The following is a 20,380-nucleotide window of genomic DNA, read 5'->3' on the forward strand; positions in this document are numbered from 1 at the left end:
ATCTAACTGAGAGTGCACTGTTTTTTTATCAGCTAGTCAAATATCAGTAAACACTATGGTCTCAAAATGATTTCACGGATCACACTTTCTAGGGGAGTCATGCAAAGGGAACAGAGATTCATCCAAAGCCATTATTACAGAATTTAAAGTCCAAAAGTTCAGATAAAGACTCTAGGTACATTGCAGAACAATTAATAAAATATCCTAAAAGGATTCCCACTAGATTCACAAACAGCAATCTGAGGCAAACAAGGGAAAACTAATAAATCAATAGTGGCAAAAATATACTTCTAGTAGTGAACAAGGAACATTAAGGTGAAAAATAAAGCAAGATATACTCATTGGGAGCCAAGTTTGATAATCCTTGGACTTTGGAAAACCTGATACTGTGGTGTGTGAATACCATTGGATCATGTGCAGTAGAATTTTAAACAAAAGGTCAAGACAGTCAACCTTAATGGCATTACTATGCTTTAAGTAAGTGTGCAGTAAAATTCTGTACATGTTTATTTGGAAATAAGCCCATAATGTATTCAGAATAATTATTCTCAGATAATCATACAAAATATCCAGCATAACACTATGTTGTGTTGGGGGAATTTATTATCTATTTGGGACTAAAATATGTCATAAAAATAAAGTATTTGCATTTTTGTGTGCATATGTCTTTAAGTCATCTGTTGACTTCTGGTAATCCCATGAATTTTGCAGGGGTTTTTTTAGGGAAAGAATATGAGGAGGAGGAGGAAAGAGCATACAGCACCTGACATTCCCTGAGCATCTCCCTTCAAAGTATTAACCATGTCTGACCCTGTTTAGCTCCTGGGATCTGACAAACTCAGGATATTTTGGCCTCTAATATTTATATCGCTTTTATAATAACACAGAAAATATGGTAAAAATAGTAAAACAAATGAGAATACTAAATCAAAATACAATCAGTATTCATGTATTTTCATAAGTAGGTCATACCAGGATTCTGTATTTACATCATCCATACATTCAGTTTAACCCTTTCCTCACTGCTGACTAGTTGATGTGCTAAATATCAGAGTAATGCATCAATCCTAATTTCATTACTGATTTCCTGTGTGGTTTGATCCTATGATCATATCAGTGCAAGTATCTCAAGTGCATTAGTCATTATGACATATATCATGATGCTGCTTCATATGTGAAGACATCCATATCCTCATTGGTAAAACCAATTATGATGCAATTATTTCTCCCCAAGTGATCAGTATTTTTCCTCCAAAGGCCAAAAATAAAGTATGGGGCAGTTGCTCTGTAGATACAAATAGCAAGTAATGCTTCATAGGACTAAAGGCAGGGGGTCATCTTAAATATCTTGAAAGACCATGGCTACTATGAGCTGTGCATGTTGCTTGACATGTCCATGTTGTCCAGGTTGCAAATGTTGTGATTTCTGCATAAAGTTTCGAAACTTTGTGAATAATATAACCTCTGGCAGATGCTGCTCTTGTTGGCGTTTCCTATTTAGTGATGAACGGCAGTGTAACTGTTGCTTTTGTCCACATTCTGAAGATTCAAGGTGCCAGTGCTGTCACTGCTCATGTTCGGAGAACCCCAATTGTCGCTGCTGCTGTTGTTCCTGTTCTACTAATCGAAATTGCAAGTGTTTATGCTGTACAGATGAGAATACCGACTGTCAGTGCTATGATAGTAGATGCTGCAGTTACCTCACCTATTTGCCTTACAGGCCTAAATATAGACTGAGAAGGTAAGTGCTGTCAAGCTACATTTTTAGGACCACAGGAAGTATCCTTATTATAGCTCAGGGTGCTGATCCAGCAACCCCAATAATGTCTACTCTGATTGGTGGCACATCTCTAGTGTCTCAGGCAGAGGTTTTTCTGGAGTGGGAGATGAAGGCATTGTGTGTATATGTGCCTTCAGGTCACCTGTTGATTTATGGTGACCCCATGGATTTCAGAAACAATGAATATTCAGGTGTTTCCCCCCCCCCAGTTCCCTCTTCTGAAATGTAGCCTACAGTAACTGGTATTCATTGGTGGTCTCCCATCCTAGTACTAACCAGAGCTGGCCCTACTTAGCTTGAACAGGATCAGGGGCTTTAGGGTATTTGCTCCCTCAATACATATTCTGTCTTCCCCAGAAAAAAAATTCCTTTAGTTCTCAAATGTCTAGCACGGCATTACTTAAAACTTTAGTTGAGCATTTAGTTTAGGTAGCCAAAGAAAAGTTTCAGGCAAGGTTAGCAAGGGAATACAGCTAATATAAAAAGTTTACTCTTGAACAATTTTTAGGGACTGAAGGGAGGAGCAAAATTCTTATTCAGGGGTAATGCTCTCATTTTCCTTTCCTTCTGTAGCTACATCCTTAGTCTTTCCCTTCATCAGCTATTTGATTTAAAATCAGAAACATGGAGATGATGCAACTTTTTGTATGCAAAAGGTCTCATGTGTGACTTGCACATGAGCATGGGAAAAAATAATCCCTTCAGAAAGATTCAGTATGAGATCAGTGCCTGGGAAAGTTACTTTTGGGGGCTCTAAAATCCCAGAATCTCCCAGTATTAGAAAAGATGGAAGGAATGATAATGCTAGAACCAAGGAGTAAAACATAAACTTCCCACCCCCCTGCAACACTGTTTTTAATAAAACTGGAGATTGATATTAAAAATCAATGACAACATTTAAAAAGGCAAAGGTGAAATTGATGGCCACCCATGTAATATGAGATATGAGTAATCAACAAGAACGTCTGTCCAGTCATCATGATCTCTGTCACTTTTTGTGAAATTAAAAACTGCTCCACACAACTTACTGAGGGAAACTACTGAAGAGAGCTTTGATTTTTCTGCCTTCTCAGTTCATGAAAGCAGTAATTTGGTTGCTTCAACAAAATCTATTTTGTGACAGCAAAATGCTTGATATGATCCTTTATTACTGCTTCAATTTACTCCCAGAAAAAAGATCACTGGGCTTAACTCTCTTTGTTTCTCTAGTCTTTAAAACTTGGAAAGCCAAGACTTAAGCTTAGCTGCCAATGGCTAGATCCTTTAAAAATGGAAACTTAAGCCCATTTCAGTTTAACTCCATGTTTTCTTCACCTAACTCAGGGTTAGCCCCCTGTCATTCTCGAAGGAACCAGCAGTAGGTACTATCCAGTCACCGAACTCCACTGAAATGGCTTCTATTTTTTTTACAATTTTTTGGCTAGCTCAAACAAAGTACATTATGGGTCATGTTTCATAGAACTTGAGAATCGCTCATTCAGCAAAGTACAACTTTACCTTTAATCCTTGTGTCAGCCTCATTTTTGTACTAACCACCACCTCATATTATTTTAACAATATGACTACCTCATCAGAGTGTGGAAAACGTCAGGAATAAACTCTTCCAAAACATGGCCACATAGCCTGAAAAACTCACAAAATCTAGGAAAAGTTACTTTGTTGGATAGAAACACCCTGAATCTCAAAATTGGGTAGGAGATTCAAAGAGCTGCCATCTAACAAAGCAACTTTTCCATGATTTACAGTTGATGTGTATGCTAGACCAGTTTCTTCTTGTATAATTAGTTTCTTCCCTGCAAAAAGAACTATTCCTTTCTTCACCACCATGATTTGTTGAAAATCAGCATCTCTCACTGTGAGAGCTTCTGTAACATTTTTATCTGTCCTATAGTTGTTGTTGTTTTAAAAAAAATGTTTATTTATCAGCATAATGTCAGGAAAAAACATTTTTATACTACAGGCATTTTATACTATACAGGACTGCTAGCAGAGCATAAATCTTTTCTGGTATACTTATGTGGCAGCAAATGATGTTCCTTCTGTACTTAGTGAACTAGGTCACTGTTTCACCTCACTCCCAACCACTGACTGCAGGCACACCTGAGCACTATCCAACTGTCCTTCTATAGCCAGGAAGGAAGAAGCAGGCTTTGTCCTACCCCTTGAATAGGGGTGCAGTCTGCTTCTTCCTCCCCAGATATGCAAAGGCAACTAGAAGTGGCTAGGTGTGCCCCGACACCAATTAAATACTCAGGAGGCCCAGTTGCACCTGGATGTCATCAGATTGCCCTTGTATACATGTTTCACAATGAAGTATCGGATTCCTCATTATGCAATGCCCAAGAAAGTGCATATATTTATGCCAATGTAGTCACCAACAAGATTCTTGATATTGTCACAGGATTCACGGACATTGTGGCTTTCATATCTGTTTTCATTCAGAGTCTACTTTCACATCAGCTTAATGTAATTAACATTTGCTTTATGGCTACTTTCAAAAACAGATGGAACAGAGCACAGAGACACAGCATCCAATTTGTCTGAGCAGGTGTACCTGGTGATCTGGCTCCTTCACAGCTACATGTCTCATTTGGTAACTCTCTCCTTTTTAAAGTTTAATTCTGAGCTTGGAAATGTTGCTTTTTAGACAACAACACCCACAATGTCCATAGCACATGACTGGACTCTGAGATGTTGTCAAAAAGGTAATGTTTTCAATCTCTAGGTTATCTTGTGGTGAACTCTGTCACCTACTACTGAGTAACCAGGGAATGGTCCCTAAAACAACATTGTTCTACAGACCTGTTCCATGTGGCACAAATATAACTGCAGAGATACTAAGACACCTAGATTTCCTTGAGCCACTGCAAACTTGGACATTGCTAGAGAAGCTTTCACAGTGATACAAGGAGAAATATCTCCCACAAGACCTCCCTCCTGCTACAATCACTATTACCAGTAAAATAAGTTGGGGTAAGTGGTTGAAGAGTTGAGAAGAGGTATGATAGAAAGGAAAAAATAGAAACTCTGAGTGGGATTAAGCCTAAAATAGTGATTAATTTTGCTTCATAATGTAGCCACACATTACAAACAGGATAAGTTCATAATATGAGCTAGGTAATATTACTGATATTGATAGGATCATTAACTATATGACTGATTAACATTTTCAATCTTTTTTTCAATCCCAGACACAAAATTGGAAGTGACATTTCAATCGTTTCATTGGATAAGACAATATCTGCACATGATTTTGTTGACCAACTCATTTGCCCTCTGTGCCAGCGGTTGTTTACTCGCCCATTCATGTTGCCATGTAATCACTGCATTTGTGATAAATGCATCTTGAGGAGCCAAGCTGAGGCTGAGGTCACAGAGAACTTCTTCATCATTGTGTGCCCATCTTGCCACAAAGCACATTGCCTCCCATTCGCTAGGAAAATACAACTGAGGGTTAATTACCTAAGGGCAAAATTGGCCAGGAAGTATATGCGCCGGCATGGTTTCCTAAGGTGGAGATTTGACAGAAGCTATCTTCCAGTCTATTGTCAAGTTTGTGATGAGCAGCGTAAGGCCACCAAGAGATGTGTAACATGTCAACTGAATTACTGTAATATTTGTTTGCGGAACTTTCATCAGGACGTCACCTATCAAAACCATATCTATGCCAAGATTGGTGATGAAGTCTGGGAAGAAACAAACTGTATGCTCCATGGTGATTCATTGCTCTCCAAATACTGCCTTGATGACAATGAACTTGTTTGTGAATATTGCTGTGATGCACAACACAGTGATCATGACACAGTTACTTTGCCAATAGCATGTTCAAAATTGGCTGCTGCATTATTCGCTGCTATAGCAAAGTTTAAAAAAGGTTCCTGTTTGTATTTAATTATTTTATTTCTGCTTGATCCATTCTTAGATACTTTCAAGGTGCATTGCTAAATACATAAGCGCTTTCTCCAGGACTAAACAGTCTCTGTGTAGAAATGGTAACAAATTGGGGGATTCTGATCACAGGAAATGAAGCTATTCAGCTGTGTGATTCAGTGACACTTGCTTTCCTACACCTGTAGAGGTACAAAGTGCATTGTGGGGTTTGGGAAAAGTCACTATTTCTCAGTCTAATTTATTTCCCCAGTTTTTATGAGGTTAAAATGGGATAGCCTTATGCCCACCCCCCAACTATCCTGACAGCTTTGATTGAACAGCAAAATATAAGTGAGCTAAACAAATATTAGCTATTTATTAGCTATTAGTCTGGAAGGAAAACTACATGGCACACATTTCTACTGGAATATTTAACGATTCCTCTGGACACTCCATCCTACTAAAGTTTTAAATATTTACTTAGAAGTGCTACCTCCCTTTCTCTGAAGATTTATGGTGCTTTCTGTAGTGCTTTATTCACAAATGTACAAGTATACTATTATAAGAGACATGCTAAATAGGCAGTCCTACTGTATCTATTAACCCACATGAAATTAAAAAGAGAAGCTCCATTCCTTTAATTTTATTAAGTTAAGGGCATATCAACATGTCAAGATGCCCTATCAGCACCATGTAAGAGTGAATGACCAGTGCTTTTTTCTGCTGCAGCAGCAGTAATGGAATTGTGTTTTGTACCTAGGGTATTCCCTCTTTAGATCATAGAAATATATCCACAACTTCTCCACTGTTCTTTACAATGGCTACTCCTACCACAACTGTTTAAGAATTCACCCAGAGCTTCCCAAATATATGGGTACCTCTGTTCTTATGGGATTTTAAAATATTTACACTTGTAAAAATGTCAAAATTCTTTTATTCTTATGGATAGATTAGCACAAATTGTTTGAATTTTGTTGAAGACAATGTATTATTATAACGTTATTTACTGGTGCTCTGTTTTAAGTCTTTTTACTTGCTTGTCATGTTAATACTTTTACTCTTTTAAATCTGTATTTTATTATCTGTCAATTTGTGCATACTTATTTTTGAAGTGTATTGTGAATCAGCACCCCCTTCTGATTATACAGGTTGAGTATCTTTTATCCAAAATTGTGAAATGCAAAATAATCCAAAATCCAAAATTGTCTACATAGGTGGCTGAACTAGTGACACCTTTGCTTTCTGATGGTTCATGCGGAAAATTATTAAAACATTATTTCTAAAATTACCTTCAGGCTATGTTTATAAGGTGTATATGAAACATAAATGAATTTCATGTTTAGATTTGGGTCCCATCCTCAAGCTATCTCATGTTTATGCAAATATTCCAAAATCTGCACAAAAAAAAATCTGAAATCCAAAATGTTTCTAGTCCTAAGAATTTTGGATAAAGGAAACCCAACCTGTACCATTTTGCATATGTTATAATACCCTGGGCATTTGATGTCATGTGTATGCATATAAGGGTATATGGGTGGCAGCAGAATCCATCCAAAATGATGGCAAAATTTTGGAAAACTTTGTACAGAGCCTAATTCTTTTTGTGATGGGGGCTCACAATGAAAATGAAAAAGAATGTTCTGGGCAATTATAGCTCATCCCTGCTTGCAGAAAGGAATTTCCATAATGGAAATGATCAAGGGAAAAACATTGCTCTGTTTTCCTTAAAAACAAAAGAAAAAACAACAACAACAACAAAAACCACCAACCCTCTGAGATAGCTGATCATAAATATCCAGCACACATTTAATTTGGCCTTATATTTTGTATAGTTTGCTAGTTTTCCTAGAGAAACTCACAGACATTTAAGTTCAATTTACAGCCAGTACCATAATATTAGCAGATCATACATTCCCTTTAACTGAACTATAGTTGAGTTACACATTCACTGAAATGTGGGGTCTTATCTTGGAATGCAGTAACTCTTGTGGTTTCAAAGTCATGAGAGTTTCCTAACTTTAATGCCTTTAGTCAGAACAATACACTGTGGAAGGATTCAGGAGAAGGCATGCTCTGCTGTGGCACACTAGTTATGGAATATTCTCTCACTGGAGGACCAATTGTCAACAATGTTGCTGTCATTCTGGCACCAAGTGGGGCCCAATTAGTTTTACACAAATCCTCATCTGTCCGTGGTTTAAAATTGCTTTAAAATGTTTCAAGCTAGTAGAAAACATGCATGCTTTTAAAAAAACTTTAATCTATTTTAAACTTGTACATAACATGTGCATTGTTTTCAGTCAAACTATTTAAACCAGGTTTAATCTTATTTTTAACTTGTTAACTTGTTTATTGTGTTTTTAGCCTTTAAATTACAGCTGACCCTTCACATTCATGAGGGTTAGGGGAACAAGACCCTGTTGAATGTGGAAAATTCACAAATAAGGCAAGCCCTGCCCACTACCTCCAGCAAGCTGTCCCAAGCATGGGAGGAAGAGGTGAGACGGGCTTGTGAGCAGGCTCCCTTGGTCCCTCCGATCACGAATAACCAAATTCGCAAATGCCAAGTCCATGAACGTGAAGAGCTGACTGTAGTAGGTTGGTTTGACTGTATGCTACCCTGAGGTCTTTAAATAGATGGTGGGATATAAATATTTTAATAAATAATAACAAATACATTATATCCTAAGTTACCTTTACTCCTTACTCTATTTTGTAGATGAATAGACTATGTTTCAAATTATCAGTGGTATGATATTTATTTCTTTTTCATATTACAGTTCGATATATTATTGATAATGATCTGATGGAAGTCCTGGTACTAAAAAGTAATTTTAAGTCCTACAAAGAAACCAAAAGGAAGGAGATAAGGAATGGTTTCATCAGGCTGCGAATCATACTTCAAGAAAGAGAGAAAGAGTTGATGGAGGCAGTAGAAAACCTTGAGCTTCAAAAACAGAAGGCACTTTATGAATATGCAGCATACACAACCAAGAGAATTCAGCAGATGGACAGCCTGATGCTTTATTCCAAGGAAGCTTTAAAGGAAACCAGCCAGTTTTCATTCCTGCAGTCTGCAAGTTGCTTGATAAGAGAAATAGAAGATTCAATTGCAAATATTTATCAGCCTAGCCCACATCTCAAGGAAGATCCTATTAAACATCTTAAAGTAAACTTTGATCAACTGTCAGAAAGCTTACAAAACATTTTCCCATCACTTGCAAGTAAGCTCCGTTATGACAAAATGATGAAATACCCTTATCCCTCTAGTTCTGACATAATGATTCCAAGGAATATTTCCAGTGCACACATTCCAAACCCATTAGGGTTGAATCGAAGTCAGTCTTTAGCATCCTTTAGTTCACTGGGGGATCAAGCTATGAGCAATGAATTGTTGCAAAGACCAAGATCATCACCACCTTCTGATGTGAGAACTAATGGAATGTATGCAGTTTGGAATGCATCATCAGATACTTCAAAAAATGCAAGAAATTATCAAAACCTTGGTACTTTATTCAATCAAGAATTACTTGGAGAACAATCTACTTCAGTCCCTGGCCTTGTTGTTGTTTACCAAACACTTGTCTATCCAACTGTTGCTAAGGTAAGACTTTGATAAAATGTATCTCATTCTCTGATTCCACACTTGCTGGCAATCCCAATGACATTGGGAAACCATCAGCATAAAGAATATACATGAGTATCCTCTAGTCACATTGTTCTCTTTCCATCTGTAGATATACAGTATTTAAATAAAAGAGAGCTCCAGAAATGTGGTCTCACATTCCAAAACCTTGGCAGGGGAAATCGGTAACAGAATTCTCTTAAAAGACACTTTCACAAGAAATGTGAGAATGTTACAAGTAATCAGTCCAAAAATAAATTTCTGAGAGGTCCTTTTACTTCAGTCTTAAGAAGGATTCTTCACATAGCTTCTTCTCAAACTATTCACCAATACAGGAATGGAGAAACCATGTAGGTTGGATATAAGCTCTTCTTTTATTAGTATATGAAATTAAACTCAGCAGAGGTTTCTACTGGAAGAAATCAAGAAAACACATTTTTCCTAATAAATAATAATAATAATAATAATAATAAGCTTTATTTTTTATCCTGCCTCTCTGCCAAAAGGTGGCTTACAGTTTATAAGAGTCCATACAATAACCAGTATCCCAATCATACCCTCCCTCCCCTAAAAATCACATGTTTTGCAGGATCATTCGGCCATCCCCCTCCATGGCCATTTAATACCATAGAAGCATAGAACCTTTGAGGGGCTTGGGAGATAGTAGAAGGAGAGGTATAGATCTCTGGATACTAGGTGTAACACTACGTACCTGTGATGCAGGAGTCTGGCCACTCCTTTTCTGTCTCTGTGGACAACATTTCCATTCAACCAGTCCAGCAAGCCCGCAGTCTTGGCTTTATCTTTGACTCTTCTCTGTCGTGTATCCCTCAGATCCAGACCACAGCCAAGGCTTGTAGATTCTTTTTGTACAATATTGCCAAAATCCGACCATATCTCTCCGCCTCTACTGCCAAGATCCTGGTCCATGCCCTAGTGATCTCACGACTTGATTACTGTAATGTCCTCCTGGCTGGGCTTCCTTTTTCTCACCTCCGTCCTTTAATCTCTGTCCAGCATTCAGCAGCACGCATTATCACTTTCACCCACCGCTCTGACCACATCTCTCCTGTGTTGGCATCCCTTCACTGGCTCCTTCTCCCTTTCCGCATTCAGTATAAGCTCCTGCTGTCGACATTCAAAGCCCTCCATGGACTGGCCCCTCCTTACTTATCAGACCTTCTTTCTCCTCACCTTCCCACCAGGGCCCTCCGTTCTGGTAGTCAAGGGTTCCTGTCTCAGCCCAGGATTTCCTCTGCCCCATCCCGGATTCGCCCCTTTTCACTTGCTGCCCCTCACTCCTGGAACCTTCTTCCTCCACAAGCAAGAGCCATCACTTCTTTAACCAGCTTCAAAACGGAGTTGAAAACCATCCTATTCAGAGAAGCCTTCCCAGGCATCGCATAATTGTCGCTTACTATCTGATGTTCTGTTGTTGGCTGTTTATCGATCCATTTCCTGTATTGCTATGTACTGTATATGCATTATCCTACTTGTGAGTATGTATTTTCCCTGGATAATGATTAACCTTCCATTTTGAAGCCAAGCCCTCCCTTCAGTCTATCTGCCTTGGTCCAGGCCTCGGAGGTTGAGAGGAACTGCTGGACCTCTTACCCTTTCCCGTCACCACTCCCTTCTCCTTCTGTGTCATGTCTTTTTAGATTGTAATCCTGAGGGCAGGGAACCGTCTAACTAAAAGGATTGCATGTACAGCGCTGTGTAAATTTACAGCGCTTCATAAATAAAGGTTAATAATAATAATCCCCTATAAGTTCCAATCAAGTTCTCTCAAAGGCTTCCTAACAGAAATGACAACAAAACAGAAGATATATTCCTCTAAATATAACTGTCATGTGTTCTATTTGCAAGCCTTTTAGATCATTAGATCTACAGAGAACAGGTAGAGAAAGTTGCATAGAGTTCCTAAATTAAGGTACCATCAGGTATTTCTATCACACACTAGTTTTTAAAAATCTGCAAATATTTATTGTTCAGAATTTGTTTTCTGATTACTGGCATTGGTGTTACTAATGATCATAGAAACATAGAATCATTGAATCATAGAATAATAGACTCGTAGAGTTGGAAGAGACCACAAGGGCCATCCAGTCCAACCCCCTCAAAGCATCCCCGACAGATGGCCATCCAGCCTCTGCTTAAAGACCTCCAAGGAGGGAGACTCCACCAGATGTTGCTGAGGGAGCATATTCCACTGTCAAACAGCCCTTAATGTCAGGAAGTTCTTTCTAATGTTGAGATGGAATCTCTTTTCCTGCAGCTTGCATCCATTGTTCCAGGTCCTGTTCTCTAGAGCAGCAGAAAACAAGCTTGCTCCCTCCTCAATGTGACATCCCTTCAAATATTTAAACAGGGCTATTATATCACCTCTGAACTTTCTCTTCTCCAGGCTAAACATCCTCAGCTCCCTAAGTCGTTCCTCATAGGGCATTGTTTCCAGACCCTTCACCATTTTAGTCGCCCTCCTTTGGACACGCTCCAGTTTTTCAACATCCTTTTTGAATTGTGGTGCCCAGAACTGGACACAATATTCCAGGTGGGGCCTGACCAGAGCACAATAGAGTGGCACTATTACTTCCCTTGATCTAGACACTTATACTTCTATTGATGCAGCCTAAAATTGCACTGGCCTTTTTTAGCTGCCTCATCGCCCTGTTGACTCATGTTCAACTTGTGGTCTACTTGGATTCCTACATCCCTTCAGAGTTCTTCAGTACAGTTGGCCCTCCTTATACATGGATTTTTTATACACAGATTCAAGCATCCACAGCTTGAAAATATCCCAAAAAGGTATAAGTTTCAAGTATCAAACATTGATTTTTCCATTTTGTATAAGGGACACCATGTTGCTATACCATTGTATTTAATGGGACTTGAGCATGCATGGATTTTGTTATTCATGGGAGTTCCTGGAACCAAACCCCAGCATCTTTGGGCCTACCAAGATGAAGAGTTCTCATTCTTTCTGTATATCAGCAGATACTGCTTGATGTAGCCCGATGGGATTCAATTTAAAGGAGAGATTTTGAGAAAATTTTATATTTTTATGCTTCTTCCCCCATGATGTCATATCAGTAAGTACAACATGAAAATCTCTTCATTTTTATATTTACATATGTCTTTATTTCACAGATCTACTGGACATGTCCTACAGAAGATGTAGAGAGTTTTGAGGTTGCTTATTATGAAATAATGGAGGAAGATGTTGCTGAAAATTTAATCCAGCCACAACTGATGGGCGTACTTACTGGGATAGTACAACAGAATCTGGAAATACATAACCTAACACCTAATACAGAATATCTCTTTAAAGTTCGAGCTGTGAATGAGAATGGACCGGGTGAATGGAGTGAAGTTTGTAAGGTACAATTAGTTCATGTTGCATGTACTGTTCTGCCAAGTTGATACAATGTAGAGAATCCATTAATTTAAAATGTTTTAGCACTCTTTTGCAGACTGTGTCTCCATTCACATTTCATTGTATATAGTACATGGTTTAATGTGGAAAATAGTAGGTGTTTTGAGTTTGTGGCCCATACTATAAAATATATTTCTTTTTTATTATTATTAAATTTTTATTACAAATATTACAAATATAACATTCACCCCCTACCCCCTCACCCAACCAACCATCAGGGTACAACATCACAACAACCAACCCAACACTCACACACCACCACCACCACCACCCCCAATCAACAAAATACAAACCAACAAAAAACAAATCTTACAAACAAAATCTAATACCTAACATCTAAGCTATCACCTAACATACATCCCTACCTATTACTCACTCATCCTAAGACTTCCATCCTCTTTGCTTGACTTATTATAATCATGTATCTCTTATATGTGCTCTATTTAATTTATCATATATTATAATTTCTTTTAACCACATTTTTTTCATCACCATTATTCCCTTTATTTTCCTTACTTTACTGCTTTCTCTTCATTGCGAATACTAAGCTTCTTCAGCAGATATCCGACTTATTTTATATACAAATCAGTGGTACACCCTATCAAATTAGTTTACCAATATTACTGTTTAGAGTAATATTTCTTTACATTGTTTCCTCATATATTCGATTACTAAATACCATTCTTCTTTGATTTTTCCCTCAATATTCACCATATGTCTATCCCTTACTAACTGTGTTAATTTCTCCATCTCTATAATCTCCAAAAGTTTTACCATCCATTCTTTCTTTTTTGGGAATGTCTTTTGTCTTCCACTTCTGAGCTAGTAAGATTCTTGCTGTCGCTGTCATGTAGAAAAGTTGTTTTCCAAATTTTGTTTCATTTTCACTGTCAAATATTCCTAATAAAAAACTTTCCGGTTTTAGTTCTAATTTGATATGTAATATTTCACATATTAGGTCTTTGATTTGCTTCCAATAATTATTAATCTTTTTGCAGTTCCACCAGCAGTGGATAAATGTCCCTATTGTATCTCCACATTTCCAACATTGATTGTTTTTATTTTTGTATATGGTTGCTAATCTTTCTGGGGTTAGGTACCACCGATAGAACATTTTAAACCAATTTTCTTTTATATTTTGTGATGCTGTATATTTTAGTCCTTTAGTCCACATATATTCCCATTGATCCAGTAGTATGTTGTGTCCTAAATATCTTTCCCATTTAATCATAGTGTCTTCAATAATTTCCCCCTCCATTTCCAATTCTAATAGTTTTTTATATATTTTCCCAATTGCCTTTTCCTGATCGTTAAATTAATAATGTCTCTAATTCTGTCTTATTTTCTTCGTCCCCAGTTTCTTTTAAGTCTTTCAATGTTCTTTCATATATCCTTCTATATGCATACCATCCCATGTCAAATCCCAGTTGTTCTAATTCTGTTTGCAATTTTATTGTTATTTTACCCAGATATTTCTCCGTCAATTCGCTGTATTTAAACCATTTTCCTCTTCTAATCATTTCTTTTCTACATATAGCTTCATGGGGTGATAGCCACATAGGGAGTTTACTAATAATATGCATTTTGTATTTATTCCAAACTAGTAATAAATTCTTTCTCAAATAGTGGTTATTAATTATTTGGTTGACTTTTTCTCTACCATACGCTAAATATGCATGAAAACCATAACTTAGTCCCTCTCCCTCCAGTTCTAATAGTCTTCTCTCCTCTAGTGTCATCCACTCCTTTATCCAAATGAGGCCACATGCATCTGCATATAATTGAAGGTTTGGTAAATCCTAACCCCCTCTTTCTTTGGCATCTTGCAATAATTTTAATCGGATTCTTGGCCTTTTGTTCTGCCATATGAAGTGAGAGATGTCTCTTTCCCAAATTACAAAGGGTTTCTTTGAATTAATAATAGGAATTATCTGAAATAAGAAAAGAATTCTTGGAAGAACGGACATTTTTATTGTGGCTATTCTGCCCAAAAAGGATAATTGTAGTTTTTTCCAATTCATTAGATCTTTTTTTAATCTCTAACCACAATTTAGTATAATTACTGTATTTTCAAATATTTCGTTAGTTTTCCCCTGATAACCATATTCCCAGATATTTTACTTTTTTGTTCATTTTAATTCCAGATTTCTCTTCTAACCAAATCTCTTCTTCCTTTCCAATGTTTTTTGTTAAAATTGCCGATTTATTTTTGTTAATTTTACATACTATGTATGCTACAAATTCATCAATTATATCCAATGGGCTATTTATGCTAGTTTGCAGATCGTCTAAATTTATCACCACATCATCTGCAAATGCGCGGATTTTATATTCAAATTGCATTATTTTCACTCCTTGAATTATGTCATTACTTTTTATTCTATTCATCATAATTTCCATTATTAATAGGAAGAGAAGTAGTGACAGCGGACAGCTCTGTCTTGTTTCCCTTCCAATCTCAACTGGTTTTGATAATTCTTCATTGATACTATGAAATATATTTCTAAAAAAAGTCTGACTGGGTTCCCAGAGAACTCAAAGGCTACGTTTGTCAGGATCGGAGGACCCAGTCCCTAGTAACCAAAACAGCATCGTAGTGTAGTAGAAACTAGAGATTTATTCTGGATATCAAGACAGAAAGTTCCCCATCCCAGGTTCAGTTACAGAATTGAAAAATTTCCCCCTTGGAGCATCACAAATACATTCCCATCCTCCAGCCCCCCTTTCCAACCCCAATCACTCCCCTTTGATCTGACTCAAAAGAGCCTTCATGCTTCCCTCTTCCCTCTCCTGTGCTATTTCATCTCCCTTCAGGAGGATTATCCCTGTTTCACAACTCAGATTCATGGCAGAACGACTGGGGTTATAAAACTACAACTTCTTTCTGCTGCTGGCCATCTGCCCCTCCAATTTTTCCCCCAGGCTTGGATTTAACATAATTGATATCCCCTTTTTGATAGCCAACATACTTGTACTATACAGTGTTAAATCACCATATCACCATGCCCCCATATCTGCATCCCCTAATATCATCATATCATCAAGCCAACATGACAGAGCCATGATATGGATTTGGTCAATGGTTTTCTTATTAGCAACTGATCTGATTTTATAAAGGGGATGATAATGTCCCATATTGCTTTTCAATTTTTTTCTGGAGATCTTACTGTGTTTAATATTTGTTAAGTCAGAACATTAGCTCAGTAATGGTAAAGGGTGATCTAAAATTGCTGAGTCGGAAAATGTAAATGTTCATCTCAGATACAGACAATGAGATCAAGATTATGACCTTGTCCTGTTCACATATATTAATCCAAATTCAGCCTTCTTTCTTTCTTTTCAATGAGCCTCTAGCCCCCAATTACCAACTCCAGTAGGTCCCATCCACACAACTGCAAGCTCCCAACGTCCCAGCTCTTCTCTCCTTCCATCAACTTGCCTTGTTGCTGTTCTTTTAGTGATGAAATGGACTTCTGCCTCTCTCTCTCCCCTCTTTATTGTTCCTAGCTGCAGCCACACTGCAAAATTAATACAGCTTGATACCACTTTAATAGTCATGGATCCATGCTATAAAATTGTGGGATTTGTGGTTTGCTGTGGCACCAGAACTCTCTGATAGAGAAGGCTAGATATCACACAAAACTACAAATCCCAGAATTCCATAGCATTGAGTCATGTCAGTTAAAGTTATGTCAAACTGCATTAATTCTGCAGTGTAAACGGTAGCCTCCTCCTCTGCTGTTTGGTGCTGGTAGAACAACTGTGCTGGGAATACATATTTTCAGGCACTCCTAATGCCTACATCAGTGTAGCAGCAGCAGCAGTGTAAAACACAAATAGGTGGAGAGGAAAGTCAATTCTACATGCATACAGCAGTGACTAGCAGCCAGGTGACATAAGCAAGGTTGAGGTCCTCCAAGAGAACTGTTACTGAATGTTCATGTTTTCTTTTAGTTTTGTTTTTTAAAATAGCAAATTCACAGTGTCACAGCCACCCTAGTGTCACAGGCACCCAAATACAGCCTGGGTCCATCCCCATTTCCAGGAATGCTCATTGTAGCTCTTTTCAGATCCAGGAGTTTTCTGGCTTAAGAAAATGGCCACTGGAGCACTCCTGGAAGTGGGGATGGACCTGGGATGTAATCGGGTGGCTTATTTAGCAGCAAAAACCTTCTGATAACATCAGGACCCTGCCCAAATTCAGCTTTAAGCAGGATAGAGGTAAATTGATTTAGTAAGCCTTAGGATAAGCTCCTCAGAATCCTACTGTTAGTTCCCAAGAATAACAGGCATATTAAATCAATAGGATTTACTCATCTGTTGACTCACCATTCAACAATGTATTCAATGGGTCTGCACTAGTTGGAGCTAACAAAAGAATTTTAGGCCACTATGCTGTTTACTTTAATTTTTAAATATTATTACACTCTACAGAACATATAGACACATACATTCTATTAAATTACCCTTGAAACCCATTTATGCTCCTAGCTAGGATGCCCCCAGGACAAGCCTATTGTTCTACCCTATGTACACTATTGCTGGCCGTAAAGGTTAGATAACCTTTGCCTGATATTTTTCAGTATTCCCAAATTAATCCTTTTGTGGCCTCTTCTGTATTAAACCAGAAGGGTGAGATATAGACTCAGTATTTGCAAATGTGTGCACATTTGTCTGAAGCAATTTTGTGGGCATTTTTGAAATAGACTAATTTTCTCATTTCCATGTTTGAAATGTTCATATTTTGTTGGATGCACTGTTCCTGTCTCCAGAATGTGCTTCAAGTTCTAAAATGTACAGATTTCCAGATGCCAATTTTTGGGGGGATTCTGGGGAATCTGCAAACACAACCTGATGGACACCCCTCTCTTCAGTCAATCATTTTCTTCTGCTGACTCAGAATTTTAAGGATATTTGTCTGTTCTGTATTCTCCTTAAATAACAAATTGGAATTCAAGATTGATTTTCAGCCTGTTCAGCTATATTGACATGCTGAAAAATGCAAACCTAACATTCATCAGAAAGATATATTTCTGTGGCAAATGAAAAAACAAAAAAATATGGTGACACATCCACACACACACACACACAAACCTAAACACTTACATGTATGCATACATCCATAGAAGATAGTTCAGATGAAGCTATTGCTTACAGAGCCATTCCATAATTTCCTGAACCTCAAAATCCACTTCAAAAATGAAATGAGTTTCTATTTAACATAAGCAACCTTTGTCTGGTATTCATCTAATGTATTGAACAGTTACCTTAATATACACTTATCACTCAACCATTTTGGAATGTAAACATTCATCAGATTATTTGTTATTTTTAAAAAAACTCAAATGCAATGGGGGTGGAGGTGGGCATCAGTAGTAAATAGTTTTTCATTTTCATTTTCATTTTATTTTATTTTACTTTATTTTGTTGCTGTCTCATACAGGGCAGTAGAATTAAATTATTCAGGATTTACCCTGTTATTTCCAAAATGGGTGAAATCCAGTTGTAGTCCTGTAGTTATTGTGAAAGTAGGTGGGTTCTTTTGCTGTGGGGACAGAGGAGGAGGCACTAGGAGTTAGAATGGCAAACAATTCAATGTAATACCTTTCTGGGGAGAAATCCCCCAAAACTGAACTTTTAAAATTAATACGTAAGACAAAGCAGGTTGGTTTCTGTACTCATTGAAAGTCATGCTTAATGGCTGCTTTCAGCTTAGAAAAGCATGGAGTTATGGAATTGGAGAATTAGAATATACACAGTGGTTATCTAGTAGACTCTCCTGCCAGGTTGTCAATCTAGCCTCTCTCTCTCCCTCCTTTGTCCTTTAAAACTTCTTTTATATTGAATGCTTCCTTTATACAGAGTATACAAAATTTCATAAATATTTACTGTCTGCATAATCTAGCATAGAAAGAGACAATTGTAATGGCTTTTGGCTATGTTTATATTCTGGAAAAGAACACCACTACACTTGATCTTACCAAAAAAGCTGAGAAGTAATACAGAGCTTGTCTATCTTTAATTTTCATATCATTATTGGATTTGGATAGTGTATGGGAATTCACATTCTGATTCCCCACTAAACTGATCACTGAGATCTCCTGGTTCAGGATGAAGGGAATTAGAGACTGGGAACATCTGAAGAACCATGAAGTTCCTATATCTGGCATGGGCTGAAGCACCATAGAGTTCAATGAAATTTATTGTTTTATAGATGACTTCATAGCCTGGATTCTAGAAGTAGGGGTGAATGTCATTCTGGATTAGTTATTCTGAAGTCTAAAATGTGTGACCTTGTGTATGGACTCTAGAGACTTTAACAAAGCAATCTTCTACACATGTTTCCTGGTGGCGCAGTGGTTAAATGCCTGTACTGCAGCCATTCACTCGAAACCAGAAGGTTGCGAGTTCAAGACCAGCAAAAGGGCCCAAGCTCGACTCAGGCTTGCATCCTTCTGAGGTCGCTAAAATGAATACTCAGACTGTTGGGGGCAAATTAGCTTACTTGCTAATTAGCTTACTTGCTGTTCACCGCTATGATCTTTGGAATAGCGGTATATAAATAAAACAAATTATTAATTATTATTATTAAAAGTGAGATCTATCTAGTTCAGTGGAGTTTACAACCAGGTAAATGACAACAACATTTAAAATATGAAATGCCTTGGCAGATCAGTCCAAAGGTCTATCTGGATTAGCATCCCATTTCAAGTAGTAAGGCAAACAGATGGCTATACTGGCCCAGAATTCTGCCACTTGCAATTTTCAAGTTCTATCTGTAAATCAGATGGAAATGCCAGAAATGGGATGACCCATCTCAAGCCCATTTTTGTGGGTTTTTTGGGCTATGTGGCCATGTTCTAGCAGAGTTTATTCTTGATGTTTTACCAGTATCTGTGGCTGGCATCTTCATCAGGAATAAATTCTGCTAGAACATGCAAAAAACCTACAAAAACTATGGATGCTGGCCATGAAAGCCTTCGACTTCAGACCCAGTTGTTATCCTGTGTTCACACTGGTCATGTAGGGGAGATGCAGTTTCCCAAAAGATTAAAATTCTGTAGATATATGTGGAACAAAGAAAGTACTGGTTCTAAGCCCGCTCTGTCAGTCCTACATGTGCCATGTAAGGAAAAAACACATCTTTGTATTTGCCAATCTCTCCTTAGATTTCTTCACTAATTGCTTCAGTGGAAGGTACACCATTACTTTACGTAAATGTGCCAAATTATCTTGCTTCATAATCTGCCTCTAGAGACATCTACCTCGTGTTGTTTCTATTTATGTTACTAAAACCCACTACATACTGCATTTTTGTTTTCCACTAGGTGGTGACTCCAGATTTGCGTGCAAAAGTCAAAGGCAGATGGGGACTGCTGAAACATGTTCAGGCTGCTTTCCATAAACCAACCTCAACTGCAACCTAATGAACTATTTTTATAAGAGGAAACACAGAAGTACACCACAGGAGAGAAAGCAATTATATTTTCTCATATTGCTTTATTTTATTCTTTGGTGTTTTTTTTAAACTGAAGATAGCTTACAAACTGCGATCTGAGAGTAAACCCTTCAGAATAAAGATCTCCAGCAAATTAAAGTCTCAGCCCTTGTCTTTTATATTATTTGTTCTGGACATTCCTGAAACCAAAGGAAAATATTGCACTGTGCA

General features: G+C 37.6%; 1 protein-coding gene across 1 annotated transcript; it reads left to right on the forward strand.

The window, feature by feature from the left end:
• The first annotated feature begins 1,277 nt into the window (after positions 1 to 1,277).
• On the forward strand, positions 1,278 to 20,150 carry TRIM42 (tripartite motif containing 42). Its single transcript, XM_042459622.1, has 5 exons — positions 1,278 to 1,741; positions 4,972 to 5,654; positions 8,431 to 9,254; positions 12,426 to 12,656; positions 20,040 to 20,150. The coding sequence occupies exons 1-5, from the start codon at positions 1,359 to 1,361 to the stop codon at positions 20,136 to 20,138; spliced, it is 2,220 nt and encodes a 739-aa protein (XP_042315556.1). The 5' UTR covers positions 1,278 to 1,358; the 3' UTR covers positions 20,139 to 20,150.
• Positions 20,151 to 20,380: the final 230 nt, after the last annotated feature.

The sequence above is a fragment of the Sceloporus undulatus genome, chromosome 3 (assembly GCF_019175285.1).
Source record: "Sceloporus undulatus isolate JIND9_A2432 ecotype Alabama chromosome 3, SceUnd_v1.1, whole genome shotgun sequence".
Lineage (NCBI taxonomy): Eukaryota > Metazoa > Chordata > Lepidosauria > Squamata > Phrynosomatidae > Sceloporus > Sceloporus undulatus.